At 42.8% G+C, this 19,580-nt stretch overlaps 1 protein-coding gene across 3 annotated transcripts in view; it reads right to left on the reverse strand.

Annotated features, from left to right (window-relative positions):
• Positions 1 to 19,580, reverse strand: part of shank1 (SH3 and multiple ankyrin repeat domains 1) — a 67,727-nt gene that overhangs the window by 7,102 nt on the left and 41,045 nt on the right. For 2 of the 3 annotated variants that reach the window (XM_044050856.1, XM_044050855.1), the window contains exons 13-24: positions 19,206 to 19,354; positions 17,996 to 18,109; positions 16,186 to 16,261; positions 4,843 to 4,925; positions 4,587 to 4,711; positions 4,033 to 4,168; positions 3,825 to 3,905; positions 1,519 to 1,527; positions 1,218 to 1,244; positions 1,066 to 1,122; positions 752 to 867; positions 214 to 337 (exon numbers count right to left, since the gene is read on the reverse strand). In XM_044050856.1, the coding sequence (XP_043906791.1) occupies positions 214 to 337; positions 752 to 867; positions 1,066 to 1,122; positions 1,218 to 1,244; positions 1,519 to 1,527; positions 3,825 to 3,905; positions 4,033 to 4,168; positions 4,587 to 4,711; positions 4,843 to 4,925; positions 16,186 to 16,261; positions 17,996 to 18,109; positions 19,206 to 19,354 (1,097 nt within the window). The remainder of the gene's footprint in view (positions 1 to 213; positions 338 to 751; positions 868 to 1,065; positions 1,123 to 1,217; positions 1,245 to 1,518; positions 1,528 to 3,824; positions 3,906 to 4,032; positions 4,169 to 4,586; positions 4,712 to 4,842; positions 4,926 to 16,185; positions 16,262 to 17,995; positions 18,110 to 19,205; positions 19,355 to 19,580) is intronic. The other variant, XM_044050857.1, reaches the window with a different exon arrangement.

Consider the following 19,580-nt stretch of genomic DNA (forward strand, 5'->3'; position numbering starts at 1 on the left):
AGGGTTAGTATAAGACAAACAGATACCTTACTTCGACAGTGCACATATGATACGCATACATCTACAGCTACAGACATAAAGCGCACACATTTGTTGGCCACAGAGAAGACATTGTTGGCCATGGACAAACAGGTCAGCACAGTGTTGACCACTACTGTTTCAGAGGACAGACAGACAGGTGGACAGAGGGCCAGAAAAAACAGACAGCCTCACCGATGGATTTCTGCCGCAGCATACCATGCGGTGGAACGTGACCTGAGGTGTACTGTCCACGGTCGTAGCCGAGTCCCAAACCAGATGACATCACCCCCACCCCGGACTGATCCCCGTAATTTGCCTGAAATAGTAAAAAAAAAAAAAAGTGACAAAGAGATCAGAGAACAGAAACAATGAGCTGAAAGGGACTAAAGGTCACAGTTTGGTGTTAAGTACAACTGATTAAATGTCGATGCCATAAATAAGATTCAATGCTAAGGTTCAAATAAGTCTAGAATAAAACACACACAATATATGATCACCGTTAGATGTGACAAGTTGTTGCTGCAAACATTAGCATCATGTTAGAACTGTGAACTCTGCATCCTCAGTTTACAGTACAAGTTGGAAACTGCCTATATCTAATAAATCTGAAAGGGGGCATAATGTCTGTGCACAGAAGCGTATCAAGTGTGATGCCAGACCATAGTTATCGCAGGAATACACATATATTAACTCAGGACTCATTAATTGCAGCATGTTTCTCCATACGCACCTCATTGCCATAGAAACTTCGTCCTCTGTCTCTTTTTGGCCCCTGTCCCCGAGTCCCTGGCGCCTCATTGGTGCTGATTGTCTGCTGAGCTGCTGCAAGAATTTCATCTAGTTTATCTGAGAGGAAAAAAATTAGGAGAGAAAGCGACAGGAAGAGGGAGAAAGAGAGAGACAAAGGGACATCCAACAATGAAACAGAAAAATGGACAGCAACAACGTGACAAAAAGAAACAAAACTGTGTGGAAAGCGACAATCGATGAGGGTGGATGAGACCAAAAGGCAGAGATCCACTAAAGAAACACGAGGTGCCTTACTCAAAGCCATCTGATAGACCGTCCTCTTCTTCTCTGTAACTTGTGAAGATTCGAATTCTGAAGGAAAAGAAACAGAGAGTGAGGAAAGTGGCCCACTGTAGACAGATGTACTGTAAATACAATGCCTACAGCAACAGTGTACCAGAGCATACCTGATTTTTTTTTCCAAGGGGTAGCAGCTGGAAGGAGGACAAAAGGAGACTTAAGTTTTGGCAGGAGTGAAAGTGCGATACAGAGTTGTTACACTGAATACTAATCATAATCCCTTGAGCCTGACAAACTGAGTCACCCCACCAGGCTTTTCGATCTTTGATGTAAAAAGAACGTACATCGTGCCCACGCTTTAAAGACAAGCGAAGCATGCACACTGGCGATACAGTAAATATGCTGCACACACACACACACTCACGCACACGCGCACACGCACACACAAATGTGGAATTAGACTCCCACCTCGCTCCACTGTTAAATGATTACGATGCCATCCATGATGAAGTGTGGACAGAGGAGACAAAGAAACACAGAGTTAGTGGTTAAACCAGTGAACAGTGAAAGGACAAGTCCATAAGGGAGTAAGGAGTGGAAACCGAAGGTGACCCTTGAGTGTGTTCATCCACTGGTGTGAGTGTGTGTCTGTGTTTGCTGAACAGCATTGGCTGCCATATTCATGCTCAAGCCACTGTATTTATTAAGCTTAATTGAACAGAGGTTAAATCTTAATGTTTGACGGCTAAATGAGCCGTGAAGGTGTTTGGTAAATTGTGTTTATTTTAAGTGCAGAAATACTTACTGAGCCACACTTTTGTGAAAACACATGTACAAACTCGTGTAAACCGTGAAATCTGTCATCTTAAATTCACTGCACAATCGTTTCCATTTGCATGCCCTTGTTATCTTGCGGCATGACTTCTAGGTGAACTGGGACACTGCACCAATCACAGAGGTGAGATAGTTTAACAGGCGTCACAGCTAAATGAATTCTAATGCATTTGAATAAGCATATGGCCGTGGCTGACATGGCTTCGTCACACATTGTGCTCCTCTCACCTTGATCCAGAAGGAGGCATAAGCAAAGACGACCTCAGTAATAAGGCTCCTGACTACAAATGAAGCCGCCGCTGCACGAGAAAACTTGAGATTTCAATTGATAAATTCACTTTCCTTTTCAGGACTGAGAGTTCAACTCTCACCCTAATATTTATGTTTTAAAAAGAATCTTATAACAATATATTAGCCGTTAAATATTTCGATTTTGTAGATGTACAAACGGCTACAGAAATATTTAAATATATTCGGTGAAGCTGGTATCTGCCTCAGGGACTTGTGGCACTTTTAACACATGTATGCATGTAATGCTCAGCACTGTGGAATGATGATTATCAGATAACCAGTTGTCTCATTATGTAGATCCTCTGGTGATGTAAACTCTAAAATCCTCAGCACCTGCTGGAGTGAATCTGTGAGTCATAAAAAAAGACTTTGGCGTGTCCAGTATCACTGAATATACAGGAAGAGCACAGAGTGTGTGATGAGCACTGGATTATGTGTTTCAGTGGGGAGGTGGGTTCAGATTTCAGGAAGCTGGTACCTGGTGTTTCAGACTGGGTGCTCATGCTTTGTGCTGGTCAGGTGAGGGCACGCCACACAGATAAGGGAGGTGAGGGAGGAGATGGGGAGTAGGGATGAAGCAAAGGCCTGATCGATGTCTGACTGTCGACTGTCTCGACTGATTGTTTCGTGAGAGAAAAAGTACTGAAACTGCCCCAGCAGCCCCACATGTCACTTGGTACTCATACATCACCAACCATGCTTAGAACCAGAGAGCAGCGACAGGTACAGCAGCAGCAAGCATCAGAAATGTTTAGAAGATAAAACCCAGTCATCTATAAAACACTGGCCGACATTATGATCTGCAAATGGGGGCGTTGGCCCTCAACATGCACTCTCCTCCCACTGTTTTGCCTCAAATAGAGATGGCATAAACATAGCCACACAAAATGCTGTTCCCATAGCAACCATACCCAGAACAAAGTTGTCTTTTTTTTGTCTAAGAAAATTACTCATCTCAATAATTTTAACCTGGGTGTGATTTCTTCCAAGTGAATCAGGGGCGGTTTCAACAAAGGATACGGACAAAACAGGGACACATTTTGCAACTTAAGATACATTAAGATCCTGATGTTTATGGCACCTGGAAACTCTTATCATTCCCCTGCAGCGGTTACCCTGGAAACAAATGTGTGAGTGTGTGTTGAGCAGTGGTAGGCTGCTCTGTGGATGCTGGGGTTAAAGCTGAGGGTGGGCCGGGGAGCAGTGGTGGGGTCCAGAGGGAGTAAGAGGGAGGATAGGCGGGCAGTGAGAGGGGGATCACAGGGTGGATGGCGACACTTTTTCTGGGTGGGGTTACCTGTAGTGTGGGTGCTGGAAGTGACAGTGTGGAACCTCTGAAAGAACAGTGAAATGCATTGAGAGCGTCATCCATGGCGGAGGCCAATCTTGAATATACTATATCCCTCACTACTTTCTTGCAGTCTAAATTTAGCCCGAGCTCAACTCCCCGTCTCACTTTCAGCATCCTTAACAACCCCTAGCACTGTGGTTTCACACTGTTTCTATCATTCTTTATCACCTCCATCTATTTCTACTCACTAACCTTTTTTCTCCTCTTCAGCTTTATGGCTCTCACCTTCATCTGCTCACTCTTTGCCATCCACCCTCCCCCTTGTCAGAAAAAAAGTTGATCTAAGCCTGTTTCTCACCCATCTCCTCCAGTTCTGAAGTCATGGATTTGGATCGCAGGGCGATGGCCGGCGTGTTGAGCCTCTTACTCTGCTGGGGAACTGGAGAGGAGGAACAGGAGGAACAGACAGCGTGCAGCAGTGGTCAGTCGAGCTGTTCAGGATCAAGGCTCAGTTACAGCTGCCATTCAACAACACCTCCTCCCTCAGGTGTAGGAGACGGACTTACTTTTCTTTCTCGAACCATCCTCCATGTCAGGGTTGCGGGTGACCATGACAACCTTGACCATGAGGCTGTTTCCACCTTGCCTGATCATGTTGACGACCTGCCGGTGACCAACTTTAACCACGTTCTGACCGTTGACCTGTAACAGAGATGCAAAGTGACGACAGAGGCTGTGATCCGCTCTGTTTTTACCACCTTAAAACAATGGAAACTTCTGAAACAATGACACACACACATCACCCACAGCATGTTTTCCTGCTTTTTAGATTCTTTGACTCCCTAGTCTTTCTATTGTGTGATTTCTTTTTGAGTGTCGATTTATTTGACCTAGTTTGTCAATCCTTTTCTGTGTGGGGTAGATGCTGCTGCTTCCAGTCATCAAAGTGCTCCTGTGGCTGCTTGCAAGCCAAATTTACTCGAGGACAATAGTAAATAACACTGAATAATTTCAAGGAAAGTGAGGTCATGAGCTCTTCAGACAGTCCTGTAAGTATTACGGAAACCTGGGAGTGATTTCAATTACACTCTGATGATGCAGTGGTAAATCGTGGCAGTACCTCTATCAGGAAATCCCCCATCCTGAGACCGGCTCGCCAGGCCACACCTCCCTCATCCACTGACTCCAGGTACTGCAGGGCAGGAAAGGCCGGAGTGGGAGTGAACTCCTCAATAGGAGTCTGAGCTGGAGACACACCATGAATATATGGCAGGAGAGGGTGCATTAGTAACGCACATAAGACAGTATGCCATGTATTAATCCATATTTAAAGGAGTGTGACTGCATGGCAGGGGGTTTGCTTTGTATTTTCTTACCTTTGGCTCCTCTCAGCACAAAGCCAAACCCCTCACTGTCTTTTTTCTGCAGAAGTACAGTCTTTTCTTTGATTATGTAGTCACTTGAACAGACGAGACAGAGGAGGCACAGAGAGAGAAAGAGAGAGAGAGATTTTTAAGTGACAGGAGAACATGTGCTGTACATCCCTGCAGGAATGCATCCACCCTTATTGGAGAGGATGGGTGGATGATTAGGAAACAATAAATTCTGTTGTTGTCAACTTCTTCGTTCTGCCACTACTCCTCTCTGTCCCCCTCTGATGACATCACACCCAATTCAAGCTTGTGCTGAAGGTAATGTAACATTTTATTAGACTGAAACTAGGATGAACGGATGGATGGAGGAGACACCTGTATAGATAGATAGAGAGAGAGATGAATGGATGGAGAGAAAAAACTGAAGATAATGAGCATGGCTATGGTAGATACACTATATATTACTTTTTAAAAAATAATAATGCAAATAAGTGTCCCACGTTCAAAACCAATAAAGGCTTCACTGATTTGATGACAATTAACTTCTAAAATGGAGACAATAAACTCTATACTTCTACAAATGAAGTATTATCAGTCAAAGACCGGCCACAATACAAATGTGATCCCTGCGGTATACAGTCGTAACATAAAACTTGTTACTGTTAATAACGTGTGATTAATTTGTTGTACGTTTTTAACAATGAGTCCAGAGCCAGTTTCTACCAGAACCTCAGTAAGAGATGCTATAGATGCCTTATACAGCACGATGCCAAGGCTGGTTGCCTCAGCAACCACGAGAACTGGACGCATCAGGGACACTTGCTTGGTAGGTCCACACCAGAGCCAGTAATGTAATGGTGCGCCATTCGTCACTGACAGCAGAGAACTGTGTGCTCACAGGTGGAGCCCAGACTATATTACTACAGTGTGTATTCTAGTCTGTGCTGTGGCACAAATGAGAATTATGTATGTGAAAAGTGGTGGAAAAGTACAAATACACAAGAAAACCTTGAGAAAAACCTATTTTTAACTAACTAATTAATTCACTTCATTGTTAAAACAATGGATCCAAATCTTTTTGACATGTGAACACTTTACAGAGAGTAGTTTTTAATCAATCGATGCCCCCCATATCCAATAATAAGGATTACACAAAAGTCAATTTCAATTTTCCTTTTCCTCTCCCGTGGGACAGATCCCCAAAGATCGACTGGACTAAACAACAGAACTGCACATTGCACAAGCTATATCAAACTGCAATAATGAAAGGTTTTAAGTCATGGTCTAATGATGTTATGTTTAACAGTACAACAGCAGCAACACGAACAGCATGAGTACTGTTAGTGTTGATAAATGCTGTGTGATTCTGAACACTTCAACATGATATGGACAAAATTGGTGGTTTTTACACCGTTGCATTGATACTTTTTTATGTAAAGCTCATTTATGCAACTGCACAAGACAGAGGAACACGATATTTAACGGCAGTTTTTACACACTTTTAATGAAATCATGATTTTTCTAAAAGCAAATATAACACTAGTCAAATTCAAGATGATGTGTCTTATGTCAATAACAATAGACTTTTGATGGCATGGACAGAAGAGTTATTATGCTACAAACTCTTGGTAACTTCTGCAGATACCGACTGCAGAGCATCTCTGCATCGTTGGCTGACAGCTTACAGGAAACAGTCGGGCTGGCTGATTGAAAAGTAGGAAGAGATTGTGCATATAATCAAATGTGTCTCTCTGTTGTAGTTTGGTTTGTCTTCGTTTTCTGTCTCTTTGTGGTTGCGTTTGTGTCTTTATACTTGTTTTGTTTCACAGTGTGATTGCTAGACTTTTACATTTCTGGCCCAGTCTGTTCCGTCCACTAACATGAGATAATCACACACTTCCCACATGGACACTTAACTACTTTTACCAATTGAGGGAACAGCACCACCTCCACCAGACTTGTGTTATGTTATGAATGAAAAGCCCGTCAAAAACAATCAGTCAGTGGGTGAGTCACAGAAGTATACATGTTATGACAGCTGTAACATGCTGATAAAAACCCACCGTGCAACAAAACACTTCCAGCCCACTCCGTCTGTTCATTCTTCCCTCTTCAGGGGCTTTTATTTTTTTCCCCCCACTTTTCCATCCTCATGGCCGCACCTACTCCACACATTTATCAATATCAGCTCTCTCTCTCCTCCACTTCTTCAAACTCTAATCACTCATTCATTGTTTTATCTAATCACATTTTCCTCATGAACTTTTTCATCCAGTCCACCGAGTGCATCGCACTCTCCACAGACTCTGATTTCCCCACTGCCTCTGCCAAGGCTCCGTCTCTTTGTTATTCTCATTCTGTCCATTTCTGCTGCTCAGCCCAGATCTCAAACACTCTGAGGTGTCAAGTGGACAAATGAACATACAGAATACTAACAAATATTATGGCAGGAGTGAGCGGTGGACATAGATATATAGATTACTCTTTTGTGTCTCGGAGTCTCCTCTCATCATGTGACCGTTTTCTGAGTGACACGAGTAACGAACTGTAGCCCATTAATGTCCCATTAAAAACTGTGTGCCTTTCTCCATGAAATGAGCATTTCAATAGTTAACCTGAATCCATTTAAAACCTAGACCTGCTCTTTGACAAAAAACTGTTGGATCCATATTAGTAAAATCAGAACATACACTCACACACACAGTTCACCCTGCAGGGCTGCTCAGTCCCTGCAGGCAAAATAAGCAACAGGTCACTAGAGTTCATTCATTTATCGAGCTGAATGAAAATCCAGCTTGTGACAAGGCAATAAACATCAGTTCAGGACCATCAGAAGCACCAACAACAAATCATATTTTTACACTCTTCACCGTCAGGCCTCACTTTTATGATCAGTAGTACAGCACATGCTGTCAGAAGGTTTCCTGTGCGATGGTACAACATGAACACGTCAAAAATTACCCTTGAAGAGCTCTTACATTTATCACTGGGGGAAAATAATACGGTCTGAAGTAATGGGCTTGATTTTTTTTTTCTGGTTACTTTAGACTAATGGTGCCTCATCATAACTGGCTGTTAGGAAGTGCTGTTAATCCATCAGCATCATGAAGCATTGAGAGGTAAAAGCACAGTGTTACAATGTTAGAATGATGAGGGCCGCAGCATAAATGCATGATCAAAACACATAACCGGAGCAGAATGACAATCGCCAGGTGATTTTCAGTGTGAACAAAGTGTTCTACAAAGTGTTTTCTTTTCATAAAACTTGTGTGTTTCAGAGCTGCTGTTGTCCATGCCATATACTCACTCCCCCTATCTGTTTGCATCCCATCCAACCAGCACGAACTGCTAACTCAGGCTCTGCCAGTCTTCACAGATAACATCAACTTAGAGTTTGACACTAGCGCTGTCCCACTTCAGTGGCTGGATCCTATTAAGTCCAAATTTCAACACCGGATACAAAAGGGGATAATGATGCTCCTCCACGTACAGCTGGGAATAGAATGCAGCCTGCTCACAACCAGTGTACCATCACGGACACTCACTCGTCCCCAAATCCAGTTAGAGCACTCAGTTTGTCCTTTGTAAAACCAGGGAATGTCACATGACACGGTCATATATGTATTCAGACCAGTCAGTGACTTATAAAGTCCGACATGAATGCATCACTCCTGTAAGCAGCTGGTTAACACTGAGTTAACCATCAATGAACACAAGCCAGTTTATTGCTTGTGATGTATTTCGCCTGTTTTCTGACAGTTTGTGGGAAATTTATCATCACAAACTGGCACAAGTTTTTTTGTTTTCTGTGAGGCTCCGGCTTTGTGCACTGCATCCTTCAGAAGAGCCTGTGAACTGGAACACAGCGATACTGTCACACAGTGTTGCTTCCCTTTAAGTATCCGCAGCCCAGCACAGTCTCAGTGACAAGTGACTGAGTTGGTCAACCCAGCAGCACAGTGTACAATGCGACTCATACTACGCATGTGAGTAGTGAATGATTCTGCTTTGGTCAAGTAGGTGTCCACTGAGGTGTCAGAGGAAATCTGTAACCTGTCATGCATTCTGCATTGTTACAACTCCCTTTCCCATACACTGTTTCTGTTCTATTGGCAGAGTCTTTCTCTCTCCCCCCCACACACACAACACACAGGTAAACATACAGAAATGTGACACACATCACCGGGTGTGTATACATGCAACTAACCAGCAAAACAGAGGAGGACAAATTTGCCATTTGCTTGCCAGATCATTCTGTTTGGATCAAGCAAAGCATAATCACTATCCACACACACACACGCATGCACGCACACACACACATGCAGGCACACACACTGACATGGTCATGCATGCACACAAACAAACATGTAATCAATCTGCACATCAGAAATAACAAGAAGCATCACTTCTGCCAGTGCAGCATTGCTGGAGGACATTCGATCTCAGAGCGATACAAGGCAGAGAGACAAGAAAGCGCCCCACACACACACACACACACACACACACACACACACACACACACACACACACACACACACACACACACACACACACACGCACACACGTACATACCATCAAACACAGAACGGCTGCACTGCTCATACAGCTGGGGTGTGCAGCAGCAGAGCAGCAGCAGAGCAGCAGAAGCTCCCGTCCGTCTTCACTCACACACACACACACACACATACATCACACACACACATAAATTGACACTGACTCAAACTCATCCATCTGCAAGCATGCGCTGCAACATCTGTCAGTCTATGTAATCGATCCTGTCCTGCCATCCATGGTGTCCACAAGCATGCATCCCTCCCTCCACCACCACCCCCATCTCCCCTGGCAACTAAGGGAGAGAGGGAGGGAGGGGAGTATTAAAAGCCATGGCAGGTACCTGTAAATGAACCAGACGCTCCTATTCACAGGGCCGAGCGACGGCCAGGAAGAAGAGAGGGAGAGGGAGAGGGAGCGATCCTCTTCGCCGCATGCCCCCATCGCCATTTCCTCCCCTCCCTCTCCTCCTCCTCCTTCTCCTGCTCCTTCTCCTTCTCGTCTCCCAGCCAGACGGCAGCAAGCACAAGCCGCGGAGGAGGAGGAGGAGGACGAGGAGAAGAGGAGGAAGAGGACGAGGAGAGAGAGATGGAAGAAGGGAAAGGGAGAGGGCCGAGCTCTCCCAGCCCCTTCATACTTAAGACAGAGAGGAGGAATGGCAGAGAGAGTGTGAGAGAGAGAGAGGGAGAGAGAGAGGGGGTGAGAGAGAGAGAGAGAGAGAGAGAGAGAGAGATGGAGATGGTTTTCTGTGACTGCGACACAGAGAAAGGGAGAGAGAAGAGGAGCAGGGAGAGAGGGATGAGGTGGCTTAAATGGAGAGAGAGAAATTGGGTAATTTGGGGAGCGAGAGAGAGAGAGAGAGAAAGAGGTGACAGGGTTTCCTTGAAGGGGGATTCATGCACATGCACACACACACACGGTCCAAACATTTGTGCATTTATGCAGTCAACTCACACTCCTTTTCCCCTTCACCCATTCATCTCCTCACTTCACCACTTCACCTATAGTTTACACTGTATACGTGTAGTATTGACTGTGTAAATCAATCACTGTCATGATTTTCATTCATAAAAATGGCAGATAAATCTCGATACGGTAAACAAGAATGATTTATTCAACGGGGAATGGTCGGAAGCTCTTAAAGTTTGTAAGTATAACGATAACAATAACAACAATAATGTAATGATGAGTTCTTAATCTTATTATGAAGATGTAATATTACATTGATTTGCTCTCATTTGTACATGGAAACATCAGCTGCATCTGGAGTCTCTGCTGCTGCTGGTTTTCTCCAGCTGTGATTGACCCCGCGTGTCTTTAAAAACACACTTCACTAATCTCACCCACCCAACCCAACCTTTTCCTCCCTTTACTTCTAACCTCTAACAAGCACACACATAACACCCCCCCACACACACACACACATTCCATCTACACACAAGCTGTAAACAAAGCATGAATGAGAGGATAGACCAAGCAAAAGGGGGGTGGGGGGGAGAGAGAGGAGGAGACGCATCGACGCAGACAGGAAGAGGCGAGCGGACAGAGAAACAGCTGGTGGATAAGTGGCGGAAGGAGGAAGAGGAGAGTGAAAGAGAGAGGAGAGGGACAGATTCTCTCGAAAAGGCACTCACATCATCTCTAATTCAAAGCCTCCATGCACGATTGTCGAAGTAGTCCTGCGTCCTTCCTTCTAGGTTCCTCCGTCTCCCCCACTCTCTCCTTCTCTCTCTCTCTCTTCCTCCCCACTCTTTCTTCCTCCTGCCTCTCTCCTGTACTTATGGACGATCACAACTCTTGTCCCCTCTCCTCCCTCTTCTCTGCCTTTTTGTTTCTGTCCCTGCATGTCAGGTTATACCGCTGTGATCTGCGAGTACAGTATGTCAGTGTGTGTGTGTGTGTGTGTGTGTGTGTGTGTGTGTGTGTGTGTGTGTGCAAGCATGTGTGATCAGGGGAGAGAGAGGGGTCATTGTGTGTGTGAGAGAGAGAGAGAGAGAGAGAGAGAGAGAGAGAGAGAAAGTGAAAGATGTATGAGTTATGTTACATACTGTATTGCACAAGCAAGACGCGATGCATGCGTCTGACAAGAAACAAACCACTACAGCAGTGGTACTACAGCTCTACTGCTCTGCCACTCTCCCTCCAAAACCGCACGATCGCTCGTCCTTATTTGACCCACTGTTGGCCCAAAAATGGTCTCCTGTGGGCTGCCAGAGGAGCAGCAGCATGTACAGATTGTGTTGAGTTGCTTAATGCATCTGTGGCAAGGGCAGAGAGAGCAGATGAACCATCCGTTCATAGCATCTTCTTATTCATAATCTGGTTTTATAATCTGGTACAATGCTAAACGTCCAGAAAAAAATGCGGGTAAAACTGAAGCTGACATGTTTAAATGTTGTTGAAAATTTTTTTTTTTAATTTTCTTCCAATTCTTATTTCTTTTGCTGCAGTGTGTGGAGCCCACAGTAACCAATGAGTCCATCAAGCCCACGGACCATGACTATGCGCTGTATGTCTGTCCTAATAAAGTGTCCTTTGAACTGCAGGACAACAACTGACAATAAAGTTGTATTGTATCGTATTTAGGAAGCATTGGGGTTGAATTTTTAGGAATTTCAATTGACCTTTAGATTAGCTTTAGGAACTTTAGCTTAGAAAAGGTGGATCGTAATATTATCCTTCTGTATTATACAGAAGGCAAAAACAGCCAGAGGCAGTGATAGAGAAAGAAGGGATGACATTAAGTTGAAGGGTGGATAAACATACAATATATCAAGTTAAAACAGTTCAGCCTGCAGACTGACAGGTTTCACTTGATCACACCTCTTTATACTATTGTTTGTCCTGTGCTGGGGTGAGGATCCATGAGTGGTAGGAAGATGACTCTGTCCATGAGAGACAAACCAATATTTTTGGGCTAATGTGAGACATTTATCAAAGAGATCAGGGTGAAGTCCTTATAACATGTGACAACAAGCGAGAAGTCTTCATTAACAATGCTGCAGCATTACTTGTATGGGAACTAGCAGAGTATATCTTCATTGAAAGACCAGATATTTATCCATGATGTAATGTTTTTGCTTTCATCCTATCTGGCTTTGGTAACTGTGATAGTCAGCAACAACAGACAGTCGGTTAATCCGATCCCCTGTCAAGTATTCCAATTTGAAAGAGGCTGCATTTTCCACAAAGCCTTCCCAGATGGTTCTTTAAAAAAAAAAACATGTGATGCACCAGGAAGTACAGCTGCTCATCTGCAAAAAAGACATAACCTCACTTTAAGAGAGACACCAGGTTTCCTGTGAGAACAATACTCTTGTCACCTTGATTAATATTTCGTTTTATTTGATTTTCCTTTTTCTTATCATTTCTTATCCGGGCTAATATCCGATTCAATTACAGCCACAGTTTAGCAAGAACATCTACATCTACAGCAGCTAAAAAAAAAACTCAGAAACACTACAATTTTATACACATTAACCATCTTGGAAATAATTCAACAGAGTATGTTTTCCATGGGTTTGAAGTCTGCTTAGGTTATTGGACTCAGTTGATGTTAAATGGTGTAACCATGGTAATAGCAGTGCTGAGAGATATAAAAAGTGAAGGTTATATTGATGCCATATTGTCTGTTATGCATTGAGATGTGCAGCTCAGAATCAGAGAAGTACAGATTTGCTTGCAGTGACTCTTCATTATTAAGCTAAAAGTTGCTAAAGATGCCCAGGGTTTTTAAGAATTTAGTCATGAAAAGCAAACACAATTTTAGACCTTGCTGACACTACATTAGAAGCCAAACAATATCACTGGGAGTCACTGTTAACCTCTGCTGCAACATGTTAATTTTATTTATTTAAGAGACAAAATTGTTGGGCAAAAGGAAAGGAAAGACCTATCGGTTATCAGCCCAAACACTCCCAATATATCGGCATATCGGATATAGGCAAAAAGTCCAACATCGTGCATCCCTACTAGATATATATATGTATATATATATATATATATATATATGTTTATTTTATAGCCTTCAAAATTAATTACGGTCTTACTTTGGAATACGGAATGAAGCACTAACGAACAAAAACCCAAATCATCTTCTGCATTTCTTCTTTCACCTATGATCCTTCATCCCCTCATCTCCCTTTAGAGTGCCCTTCAGCTTCTGACCTCCAGATGGAGACACCACAGGGGAGGGAGGGTGATAGGAAGAAAATTAAAAAGTACAGGGGGGCTAGCAAAGCAGCGATGAATCGAGAGCGAGGGAGGGATGCAGAGATGGTCAAGAGATGTAGCCGAGTATAGAGGGATGAAAGGAGGGATAGGTGAGATATTACATGAAGAGATAAAGGCTGCGAAAGTAGGCCCATGTGAGGGCGGCTCTGAGTCAGCTTTGCCTGTTTAGCCAAACACACAGTCTTGGGCTCCGTGTTTGCTGCAGTACACATGGATTTAATTAACTATGTGAGTGTAGAGTTTGCATGACTGAGTGTGCATGCATGAAAATGTTGATGAAAAGCGTGTTAATAATACATGATTCCATGAAAGAGAAACACTGGTCAATGTGGGGACGAAGAGAAAATAAATCATTATAAAATGAAAGGCTTAACAGAGGAAAATGAGGAATTCTGAAGAACGATGATGACTGATAAACGAGGGAAAGAGAGAGGCAGAGATGTCATATGAATAATACATGTGATTGACAAAGGCTTTATTTCTATGTAAATAATTCACTCTTTGCTCAGCTCAACTCCTGGACGCTAAAATGAGTTAAAGGAATGAAGTCACAAACTCAAAGTCAATCAACACAGGAGAGTCTTAGCACTTTGTTTTCTGGGTCAACGTTCACAATAATTAAAAAAAATATGAAGATTTTCCAATGATGCTTCTCATGTGTGCTGAAGAGAGAAATGTAGCTGAGCTGTGCACGACAAAATGCTGATTAAGTGGCAACTGGTCAGGACGTTACGCCTTAGAATCTGAACTCTTGCTTTAAAGCCTTGAGATTCACAATTCGACTGGCACCATGTGGAGGTTTTGCAACTGGAAAATCACAGACGTCCCGTAATCACACTGGCGTCTACTCATATGTGCTGTGCTTTATCGTCTATGGTCCTATATACGGGAACGTAAACGACAAAACTGACATCATGCTCAGTTGAAGAAGACCATAAACTAGAGCATGAAACCATGAACTCTCAAGGTAAATATTTACTGACTTTAGAAGTCAAGTCAACGGTCATGTTCCCAAAGAGAGAGATCTTTTTTCAACCAATGGAGTCGCCCCCTGATGGCAATTTAGTTTATTCTTACTTCCTGTTTGACATCACTGAGCAAACTCCAACTACTTTTTATACATATATTTATATACGATCTATGATTAAGACACAGTAGGTGGATGTCTATGTGATATTCTGTCGTTTCTGTAGGCATTCTGATATTTTAATGTTATTGTACGTATATGATGTGGTTAATCCCATGGCAAAAGTGATACATGTGCAGTCAGATAGGGTGGGCATAAAGGGCAGTAATGATCATCTGATGAGATCATCATACTGAACACAAAGACATTTCAGACTTACTCATCATGGTATGAAGGCACTTCTGACATCACTGACACAAGTTCACCCCACCTACAGGCTCTGCACTTGAGGACCAAAAGGCCAAACGCACAAAGGAAGCAATATATTCTAAAACAATTCCCATGTGACAACAAATTTGCCTGTTTGCTCATGTTACATTCAGCGAAAACAATGAGTCAAAACATAGTTGATCAACCTCTGCCTTTAACCATGTAGCAGCTGCTACACCTAAGGCAGAGAATCCTCACACAACGTCGTCCTCCCGCATGAATCACCCACAACACATCAAACACACTGGTGATGGCTGAAGTGCCCACTGGAACCTATGAATGAGTTTGTTGGCTTGCAAACAATTCTGCTGCCATGTGCTGCAGGTTGAGAACTATGAAGTATAGAAAATGTTCACTCACTCACTCTCAGCTTCTACTGCTTTATCCTCCACATGAGGGTTTCTGGTGCCAATCCCAGCTGACACTGGGTGCGAAAGGCGGGTTACACCCTGGACAGGTCAACCGTCCAGAGCCACATGACAAACAATCATCCACTCCGTGTCCAATGTGCCTAATCCCCAAATCTGCATGTTTCTGGACGGTAGCAGGGAACCGGAGAACCCGGAGAAAACCCACGCAGACACGAGGAGAACATGCAAACTTCATGCAGAAAGGTCCCTGTTCTCACCGGGTCGTGAACCCGGGTCTTCTTGCTGCAAAGGCAAGAGTGCTTGTAGAAGAGGTTGTTACATTGAATTCTGTGAGACGAGTTACATCGCGCTACCATACCGTATGTGTCGTACTTCAACATCTAATTTACAAAATTGACATCACGTTCTGTTGAAAACTGTTTACTTACTCACAGACATCCATTCAAATAGAGTTTGTTTTGCAACCAGGAGAGTCGCCCCCTGTCGCTACTTCCTCATTTTCAAAACTGCAAGACACAGTCTATGCACACTACCAGGCAAAGTACGGAAACCCCATCAGTTCCTCCATTAACACTGCACGTGTAGCAATGATGACAAAAGTGCTCAACAAGGTCTTGGTGTTCACCACAAACACCTCTTTGGGATCAGTCTGGTCTGGTGTCACCTTACCCTGAATGAACCATGCCAATTGACATGTGAGCAAGCAGCGGCAATTACTCTCAGACCATGTTCACACCACACACTGCGTCTTTGGATGAAACTGGTGCTGAATTACAGCAGAGAAAAGGCTCTTACCTGGGAGCATCGAAACTGTCATAGGATCCCACTGTGTAATGGCGGAACAGCCTTTTTGCTCGTTCCCCACGGCTCTCTGAAAAAAAAAAAATAAAAAAAATAATATATATATACGTATATATATCACAGCAGCATCAGCACAATGGTACTAGAATATAGTAAAATTCATAAACCTTACTACTGTCAGTGAAAACCAGGGGTGTCCAAACATTTTTTAAGGGGCCAAATTTGATAATTTGAAGATTCCCAGGGGCCAGTGGTCCCTTCAGACATTTTGTTTAACAATAAAAGTTACATACAAATGTACTGTTTTATAATAACCTTATTTTCATTGTCACAATTATAATTGTTAAGTGGCAATGTAACTAAATCTAAGCCACGCAGGGAGTAAAGGAATGGAAAAAAATAAACAAAAAAAAACAAATCTGCCTTTCTTTCACATCGGGAATCAGATGACAGTAATATAAAGAACAGGTACATGACACCAACAGCTACAGGTAAATCTTATTCAAATGTTTAATACAATAAATGCACTGTTTTATAACAGTTTTGCAGTTGGTGAACACATGCATCTGTTCGTCACTGCTGGGATGCTGCAAACCCTGGACTTTGGTTTCCAGGGCGCAACTCCTTACCAGCTGAGCTAATGGTGTTTAAAATGTGTGTGTGTGTGTGTGTGTGTGTGTGTGATCATATGTAGAAAAATGCCAAAATTCCGGGGCTGATTTTCCATCCCAGTCCATCCCTAACCATAAATAATACATTATAAAGCTGAACCACAGCTGCAGGCTGCATAAAATCTGATCCGGGCCAGACTTTGGACACGTCTGGTGTAAACCCATCATCTTTGATCACAGGAACTGCAACATACAAGCTTTGCTGTTTTTATGTACGTCAAACTCTGTGATGACCGGCATTTGGATTGGGAGGATGTGGACCTTGGTCTTATATTCCTATATACAAGCTGTCAATGATTTTAACTCATACATGTGTATTAATATTCAGGTCTTGAATAGACCTTTTTCACGGCAGATATCTTTCAACATGAAATAGTAGAAACAAACACAGGTTTTACCAGCAACATTAATAAGGGTTTCACTCCAGTTTTAAGAGAGTCAGGGTTGTGCTTTTATTCAAGTGTAAGAGTAAGTCACACCAAATCCTTGACAATATAACCTGTAGAAGCTGTGTGTTTGTTTGTTACATTAAAACTGTATAATAAAGTGATAGAGAAATGATTATAATGTATGGTCAATATAGTGTTGCTAAAACAATAAATATAAGACTTGTGTACTGTGCTATATAGAGAAAGCTATAATGAATACTACAGAAGTGTATATACAAACTCAGCATACTGCCTTATAGGGACAAAAATCAAGTCCTCATAATGTAAATTACTACATTTTAAGACATGTTTAAGACATGTTTTAAAGTTAGGTTAAGGATCGGATTTGGCCAGTAGTAATTATGGCTAAGGTTAGAGTAAGTCTCCAGGAAATCAATGTAAGTCAATGCAATGTCAACTGAAGTCCTGGAAACCAGTGTCTGTGTGTGTATTTATAGTTGTTACCCCTAGAGGTCAGGTATTAACTGTGACTTTGTCAGGACCAGTAGTCATCACCAATCCTGGTCCTAATGAGGCAGAACCTAATTTCTGAGGAACTGTTTCAATTTAGGGCTAAGATTTGAATTGTGGTTATGGTCAGGGTAAGGGATAAGGCTTTGTTAAGGCTGTCCAAATGAATGTAGTGTCCTAAGGGGAATAGCTGAGCAAACCTGTGTGTGTGTGTGTAAAGATGGTGGTGATCACCTGATCGTGCGTCTTGGCTCCGATGCATCACTTCCTCCACACAGTCGGAGGGGAACCAGCCTGTGCGACCTCTGACCGTCCCCTCCCAGTAGCCGCCCTCACCAACACTCAACACTAGAGGGGAGTGGAGAGACAAGCATGTCAGGGGGAAAAAGCAAACGCACACGCTAAGATACACACAAACACACACACTTACTCACTCACTCACTCAGACAGACGTACAACAGTTAAATGAATACACCAAAAAGGACAATATCATTATACACAGACGGAGAATAAATAATGCAGACACACGCACAATGACATGCAAACCTCCTACATACTCACCAAGACATACATACCTGGCGACACCTTAGACTCACTCACAAACACACACATATTCATACCTGCAGACATTGAATACAGACATATATAGAGACCTTACACTCATTAAGGAAATGACATTTGAAGACAGGACTGGACACTGATCTGACACCATGTAAAAACACTTGACACAAGAATATCTTTGATCTGATTAAAACAGTCATTTCGGGAAATGCACTCATTTCATACTTGTGACTTTCATGCCTGTTACGGGTGAAATTATTTACCATAATCACCATCTGTTCAACTCTGCAACAAAGTGGATTTCCTAAACATTTCTCTTCTTCCATGTGTATGTTTTAGTATCAAGCTTTTTTTACTAACAACTTTCCATATCATGCTTTTTTAAAAATCTGATTTCCTGATGTGGTTTTCTGGTCTGAAAGTGTCCCAAAAGACTGAATCTGGCCACTGTCATCAGCCACATGCTCACGTAACCTGTAGAGAAGCTGTTACCACATCTTAAAAGGACAGTGATTTACTTTAGTCAGGTGAGGAGGAATAAAACATCAATGGGGTGTGGAATGGTAACTTGATATTTTCCACTATTTCCCCACTTAAATCTAAAGTATTTCTCACCTGTGAAACTGTCAAACCCCATGCAGTCAACAGTTGATATATTATGCGATAAGGAATAATTTGTGTGTGTAAAGTGTGTAGTTGTCAAAACGGTCTGGCTGTGTCATGCGGCCATTCATTTAATTTACACAATCCCTTTACAGGGGATACTTATTGATAATTTGTAACTCCCATAAAAGACAAAATGCAGTTTTATGCCCCAGCACGCAGCCAAACAGTAGTACACCTACACAGATTATTGTGATATTGAAACACGTCATAATTTCACCTTTGACCCTGTCTCCTTTATTGAAGCTGATCTCTCGCTCTCCTTGTGCCGAGTGGGCTCGAGTAGCTACAAAGCTTCGTCCTGGGACGGCGCTGTAGAGGCGTCTGCGCTGACCAGCTGTTTGTATGGTGGTGCTGGTGGGGGCAGGCCTGGGTGGGAGGAGCCAAGCGGTCAAGAAGACGATATAACATGAATAGGAAACATGATAACAAAATAAAATGCTCCTTCAAACTACATTCATCTACTGTATTACTCATAATTCACCGGTTGAGGTGAAGCTACATTGAACTTACTTCATACACGATTAGGCGGAGAAGTCGATATTATGTATTATATTATATTTATGTATTTATATATATTTTTTTTTCAACTGAT

The sequence above is a fragment of the Solea senegalensis genome, linkage group LG19 (assembly GCF_019176455.1).
Source record: "Solea senegalensis isolate Sse05_10M linkage group LG19, IFAPA_SoseM_1, whole genome shotgun sequence".
NCBI classification, from domain to species: domain Eukaryota; kingdom Metazoa; phylum Chordata; class Actinopteri; order Pleuronectiformes; family Soleidae; genus Solea; species Solea senegalensis.